General features: G+C 47.7%; 1 protein-coding gene across 2 annotated transcripts in view; it reads left to right on the top strand.

Annotated features, from left to right (window-relative positions):
• The window catches only part of LOC122260860 (uncharacterized), a 14,644-nt gene that overhangs the window by 6,566 nt on the left and 578 nt on the right, over positions 1-7,500 (top strand). Inside the window, exons 3-8 of one of the 2 annotated variants that reach the window (XM_086545359.1) lie at positions 904-2,977; positions 3,128-5,031; positions 5,188-5,313; positions 5,515-6,279; positions 6,600-6,744; positions 7,127-7,500. The exon at positions 7,127-7,500 is cut by the window's right edge and continues 578 nt beyond it. In XM_086545359.1, the coding sequence (XP_086401485.1) occupies positions 904-2,977; positions 3,128-5,031; positions 5,188-5,313; positions 5,515-6,279; positions 6,600-6,744; positions 7,127-7,293 (5,181 nt within the window). In that variant the 3' untranslated portion in view covers positions 7,294-7,500. Of the gene's footprint in view, positions 1-903; positions 5,032-5,187; positions 5,314-5,514; positions 6,280-6,599; positions 6,745-7,126 lie in introns of both variants that reach the window. The other variant, XM_043028303.2, reaches the window with a different exon arrangement.

The following is a 7,500-nucleotide window of genomic DNA, read 5'->3' as shown; positions in this document are numbered from 1 at the left end:
TGGAAGATCTTTCATAAACACAAATAATCCATCTCATCAACACCACAGATTTTCCTCATCACCCGTTTGTGAATCAACAGCGCGTATTCGTGAATGGTTGTCGTTTTCTTAAACTAGGATCCAAGTACAAAAAAACGTCTGATTCATACCAAAATTAGGAAGTATCTTATGTTCTGCTACATATGATTGTAGTTTCTCTTATGAATTATGTGAAATTGGACAGTGTCATTCATCAAAACATGTTAACTTTGGAACGGTTTGGTAAACCTGAAGCAACTGCCGCAAACTTGCCACGCTTTTGCGTCCTAGAATACCGCATTCGTTACATGAACACGACATGGACATAACATGAACATGACATGGCCACGACACGCAGAAAACGTCATAGAATACGGCTGCAAGTGCCACCTTCCTCGCCTGTTTGTTTGTTCGACAGAATCCCGTCACGTGGTCAGGCCACGAGACAGCTGTTGCTATTTATTCATGTTTCTCCGGTTTCTTTGCTTATTTCTTGCGTCTGCCTCGTTTATTCGCGTCGCTTGCTCGTCCATGCTACTCTCACAGGACTGCCTGCACTAGGTGTTCAACGAGGATGAATGAAGGTTTCCAGAAGTGACTTTGATGGATAACAGATATCATTAGAGAGGATGGATGTACTTGCTTGCAATATTTTATTTTGTATATGTCTACGTTAGTTGATAACTCCGGTTACCTCTTTGTACGAATACGAATCGCCACAATGTTTTCAGTGTGAAGATAATAGTTGTAATGCTTTGTGATATAGCATATATTGTCATTATTATTATTATTATTATGTTTTACCGTTTCACTGTCAATGAATAAACCGACAACCGCTATACATTCCCCAAGAAGATTGTCTCTCATTCATGGCCATTGTTACAGGGAGGTCCTCGCGAGATGCGTGCAGCCACCTTCCCTGGCTTCCCTTCGGGCTGTCTTTCCTGCACCACGGGCGGCCTTGGAGCCTCCAGTTATGGCAGCAGCTATAGCTCGAGTTCCTTTGGCTCTACTGGTGGTCTGCACAGACCGGGAGTGATCAGGCCCATCTCAGAACCACAAGGTAACTCTTACAAACACGAAGTTCGAAGTGAATCAAAAATTGTCAACGGCCAGCCGGTATACGATCTGTACCACGAACGACGCTTTGAAGACGGGCATCTCGTGCACGAAGATAGGAAAGAAAAGGGCGCAAAGGACATCGACATATCTCATAACATCGGCCAGGTTCACGGCTACCCGGATGGACCAGGGTACTCAAGGCGCGTGCACGAGACGCACGTGCAGAGCAGTGTCGCTGGCTCCTCTGACTACGATTCTGCAGGGGCGCTGTCGTCTCGCGGGAGTATCTCACCTGACTATAACTCGGGGGTAGCCAGTCTGTCAGAGAGGTTGCGTCAGCAGATGTTACTACTGAATAATCGCAAAGGTCACGAAAACAGCGAAGGAAGTCACCATTCAGTCTACTCTCAAACGCGCTACGTCAACGGCCAGCCAGTCTACGCCAAGAAAGAAGAGCGGAAGTACGAGGACGGGCAGCTGGTCTATAACAAAACGGACGTCAAGGGCGCCGACGACCTGGGAACATCGCAGCACATCGGCCGCCAATATGACGCCTCGGGATCTCTGATCGAACCCAACGGCGGGTACTACGAGAGGCGGGAGGAGCAGCGGCACCACTCGTCCACCAGTCAAGGCCAGGCGTTGTACCCAGGTCTCGTCCCTGGCCACGCCCCTGGACAGGCAGGATCCTCGTACAACAGGCACGAATGGCGCGACTCATCTTCTCCTTCTTACAGGCCGGGGTACAATGCAGGTTCCACAGCTTCCTCTACGCAGTACACGCAAGAGTCGAGGGAAGAATCGTCATCCTACAGGCCCTCTTACAGGCCATCAACTAGTAGCTCTTCCACTCATTATTCACAGGAGTCAGGGGACGAGGCATCGGCATCATATAGACCATCATACAGACCTTCAGGCAGCTCCTCCATCCAGTACACACAAGAGTCGAGAGAAGAAACTTCCTCAGGTTACAGGCCATACAGACCAACTTCAGGAAGCACCTCTACTCAGTACACACAGGAGTCGACAGATGAAACTTCTTCAGGTTATAGGCCATACCGACCTTCTGGAAGCACCTCTACTCAGTACACACAGGAGTCGACAGATGAAACTTCTTCAGGTTATAGGCCATACCGACCTTCTGGAAGCACCTCTACCCAGTACACACAGGAGTCGAGAGAAGAATCTTCTTCAGGTTATAGGCCTTACCGACCTTCTGGAAGCACCTCTACTCAGTACACACAGGAGTCGACAGATGAAACTTCTTCAGGTTATAGGCCATACCGACCTTCTGGAAGCACCTCTACTCAGTACACGCAGGAGTCGAGAGAAGAATCTTCTTCAGGTTATAGGCCGTACCGACCTTCTGGAAGCACCTCTACCCAGTACACGCAGGAGTCGAGAGAAGAATCTTCTTCAGGGTACAGGCCATACAGACCAACTTCAGGAAGCACATCTACCCAGTACACGCAAGAATCAAGAGAAGAAACTTCCTCAGGTTACAGGCCGTACCGACCTTCAGGAAGCACCTCTACTCAGTACACACAGGAGTCGACAGATGAAACTTCTCCAGATTATAGGCCATACCGACCTTCTGGAAGCACCTCTACTCAGTACACGCAGGAGTCGACAGATGAAACTTCATCAGGTTACAGGCCGTACCGACCTTCTGGAAGCACCTCTACCCAGTACACACAGGAATCGAGAGAAGAAACTTCTTCAGGTTACAGGCCATACAGACCAACTTCAGGAAGCACGTCTACCCAGTACACACAGGAGTCGAGAGAAGAAACTTCCTCAGGTTACAGGCCGTACCGACCTTCAGGAAGCACCTCTACCCAGTACACACAGGAATCGAGAGAAGAAACTTCTTCAGGTAACAGGCCATACAGACCAACTTCAGGAAGCACGTCTACCCAGTACACACAGGAGTCGAGAGAAGAAACTTCCTCAGGTTACAGGCCGTACCGACCTTCAGGAAGCACCTCTACTCAGTACACACAGGAGTCGAGAGAAGAAACTTCCTCAGGTTACAGGCCGTACCGACCTTCAGGAAGCACCTCTACCCAGTACACACAGGAATCGAGAGAAGAAACGTCTTCAGGTTACAGGCCATACAGACCAACTTCAGCGACTACTTCTACCCTGCACACACAAGAGACAAGAGAGGAATCATCCTCAGGATATACGCCATACAGACCCTCCCCATCATCCTCCTACAGGCCTGGTGGCTCTTCCACCCAGTATACACATGACTCAAGAGAGGAATCTTTACCTTCCCGCAGACCTCAGACTGACAGAGGGACACTAACACAACAAACTAATGAGGAATCGTACTCATCGTACAGGCCAGCCAACAGGCCATCCAGCAGCGTCACTCATTATACACAGGATTCACGAGAGGACATTTCGACGTCCTCCAGGCCTCAGTACGCTCAAGAAACTACCGAGGAGTCCACATACCCAAAACAACCTTCGTACAGACCATCAGGGTCCTCATCTCACGAGAGAGAAGAATCTTATGAGTCTAGTTGGCAACAGCAGCGAAGAGGCTATACCGATACTCCTTCATCCGATGATTTTCACACAACCCTCGTCCAACAGAACACGAGGCAACCGGACACCACTACACAGAGCTCATTAGATTCCTCGCGCAGAGAAGGAAATTCCGAGATTTATAGTCAGACTTACGAACAGTCAAACTCTGCTCCTTCAAGCGGCCATGGTCAGTTTGATAGAGGATACGACTACGACTATGGCCAGCGCCAGGAGAGCGTTTCTTCCCACTACTCGCAAAGTTCATCGGCAGAAAGGCGTCTGGCCACGGACGAAGATGACGACACAGTAGGTATTCCTGGCGTGTTAAGTGGACCTCACACCCAGTATGGCAACGATGAAAAGCACAACAAGGAAAGGTACGATATAAGTCCCTTGGAGGATAATGGACTTGAACTACCTTCTGTTGATAATGAATTTGATTCATCTTACGGGCCTACCCTGGCACCTGCTGATGGTGAAATTGACAGTGGCGATTATCCTCCTGAAAGACGACACGAGACACCCATCCATAGTGACAGGCGATACCACACCTCACGCCAGGACACTTCCCGAACTGATACCCACAGCCAGGCACGTCCTTCCCATGACTACAGTGGTTCTTCATACCATTACCAACGCAACCGCACTGCTACGCAAGGGGTGGTAAACAGTGCCCACGCGTCCACTCCCAACCAAGTACCAGACACAGACTCTTCATACGGTTATCCAGGTGTTGATGGAACTAGTCGTTACCATTACAATGAATCATGGAGGCACTCGTCCAGCGTCGACGGTCAGTCACAGCCGGCTTATGGGTCTGCCAGCAGTTCCTCGAGCTCGTCCCAAGTAACCAACTGTGGGAAGGTCAGCTGCATCGTCGTAGGAGATGGGCAAGTAGCTTCCTCCAGGCAAACGCAAACTCGTGTCAGCACCAGATACGTGAATGGGGAGCTGGTTGGAATAACGCATCACATTCGTCAGTACGAGAATGGAAAACTCGTCCACGAAAACAGAACAGAGCAATCGGTCGATGAACTTTCCGAAGAAGACTTGCGCAAGTACGGAATCGACCAGCTCCACTTGGTGCAGGGGAGTTACGAGCCCGAAAGCTATTCTCAGCGTCATGAGGTCCGCCAAGAGAAAAAGTACGTTAACGGCGAACAAATATACGACCTCCATCATGAAAAACGCTTTGAAGACGGGTCGCTAGTGTACGATAATCGGACTGAAAAAGGTGAAAATGATTTGGGCGCATCAAGTCTCAGTCTAGGAGGGTATGATGGTTCGTATTCCCAGGGCCACCAGGAAGGGGGCGCCAGACACGAGGTGACGCAGTCGCAGCACCTCCAGCAACATGTCACTTCAGGCGCTGTCGGAGGCGTCACCGCTGGACGCACCTCTGAAACGCATCAGGTAATGTCCCTTTGCATTAGTCAGTTTTTATTAATCATTAGAAGATGAAATGGTCCACTTAGTCTTTTGTAAGAGATAAAATGTTTTGATAATTCTATCATATAATCTTATAGACTTCAGCCCTGTAAGTACTTCAATTTCCAATGTTTGTTCTAGGTGGCAGACACTGCACATGTGTCTGTTGTTCCAGTGTACACAAGTCGCAGATACGAAACTCGCCGACAGCAGGAATTTGTCGACGGTCAGCCCACCTATGACCTCCACCATGAGCGCCATTTCAATGTAAGTTTACCAAACGCTACTACGAGCTAAAATGCATGGTTACAATAATCAGGATATTCATTCGGGATAATTATTATCCTGTAATGCTCTTTTGAAATATAATTGTCACGTTACGAATGACTTTAGTAAAGTTGCAGCTAGGATTCAAAGTAAAAAGTCTTCTGAGCTATTCTTATAACTGCCAATGCCTCTCGCCATCAGAATGGATCCCTTATCTACGAAAACAAGACGGAGTTGAATGAAGACGAGCTGCGCTCTTCCTCATCTCCGGGCCATTACGACGCTCTGCACCAGATCTTGTCTGGCAACACACTCAACACCGCTTCTGAATCGTCCTACGCCGGTTCCTCATCTGCCACGTCACAAGACTCCTATGGTAGTGGCCTCGAGGCTTCGCAAGGCTCCTATGGCGGATCGGCTGTCTCGCAGTCGGCTGGATCCTACAGTGAGTCGTCCTCTTCTTACCATGGCTCGGAATCCTCGCACCAGTCTGGATTGTATGGGGGATCGAGTTCGTCCCAGCGAGGTGGATCTTACGGTGGATCTGTTTCCTCCCAAGGAAGTGGAACCTATGGCGGGGCTGGATCATCCTACAGTTCCTCATCCTCCAGCGAGAATCGCGAATCCTCAGTATCCTCTGGTTTTCCAGTAGGACATGACGTCGGTTCCTCAAGGGCAACAACATCCATCCTCGAAGCAGGTTCCTATGGCAGTTCGACTCAGCAAGAATCCTCTGGAGGTTGCCTCTCATGCATGTTGATTGGAGGTTCAGGATTCTCTGGCCAAGGATCCCTGGGAGTATCTGGAGGTTCAGGAGCCGGTGGCTACAGTCATCGGCAGGAGATGAACGTGGAGGAACACTACGAGGACGGCCAGCTGGTTCACGGGCAGGAGGAAAGCCGCGTCTTCGAGAACGGACAGCTGGTCCGCGAGAACCAAAGACAATATGCTGATTCTCCAAGTCAGGTAAATAGATTTTGGATTTAAAAATGATGGACTGCTGTGATTATTTGGTGACTGAATCTTTTTATCACAAAGTCTAAATAATTATGATAACGACGTTAAAATATAGTTGTCTAAAATTAACATTACCATTATAAGTAATACTGTTACTGCTCCTGTTATCAACATCAGTTTTTAAAAGTATCATAATTATGATTATCAGTTATATCTTCATTACTGGTAGTAAGAGTGACAAGAGAAGTAGCAGTAGTAATAGTTATAGTTATTACATAATTGCAACAATAATCTCGAAAATGATATTGACAATTGAAATTAAATTCCAGACGTTCCGAGCTTCTGCACTTCAGTCTTCCAGAACTGTTCCGTCAGGCGAGTCCGGCTCGTGCGAAAGGAACTACTGCAAGAACGGAGGAACTTGCATCCCCGGCCTCATGGGTCCTTTGTGTACCTGCCCCTTCGGATTTAAGGGTATGTATTCATATGAAAAATACGTTCATATGTAACTCGTGTGTGTGTGTGTGTATGTGTGTGTGTGTGTGTGTGTGTGTATGTATATATATATATATATATATATATATATATATATATATATATATATATGTGTGTGTGTGTGTGTGTGTGTGTGTGTGTGTGTGTGTGTGTGTGTGTGTATAAACATGTAGATTTTCTTCGTTGATATTAGATCAGCAATATTAAGAGGTAATGCAAAATTCGGAGACCTTACATCCCTGAAAGGGATAATCATGTATTCGTAAAATAAAGATTACCCATTTGGCATTTTACTTAAACGTGTACAACATTACAATATTATTCCCTTGTTCATGGTTATTTCCCCTTTTTGTCTGACCAGGAAAAGACTGCGGTGAAGCATACTGTCCCAAGCGATTCTGCCGCTACGGAGGGACGTGCAGAGTGGCGGGCGGGAGGCACGTCTGCACCTGCGAGGAAGGCTTCACTGGGTACCGATGCCAGACTCGAACTCATAGACACTCCCGCAGACATGCTTCCAAACCCTAGGACGTCTCCAGTTCCTCAGTCGGTGTAGAATATTGTCCCCCACGGCTATACACTTAATTCCAAATGTCCTCGGATTTGGACGTTGCATGTCCTGATTCAACTTGCAAAGGGACCTGAAAGCGTTTTATTTTTTTTTGTATTGGTTAGCGTTATAGGTAGTCATTTTTAGTGCTGTTTCTCTCACGTAAAACATCCAAGACATTTACA

This window comes from Penaeus japonicus, unplaced genomic scaffold (assembly GCF_977035675.1).
Source record: "Penaeus japonicus unplaced genomic scaffold, GWHDUDI00000001_assembly GWHDUDI00000016, whole genome shotgun sequence".
NCBI lineage: Eukaryota > Metazoa > Arthropoda > Malacostraca > Decapoda > Penaeidae > Penaeus > Penaeus japonicus.
This window is presented reverse-complemented; position numbering and strand designations above follow the sequence as displayed.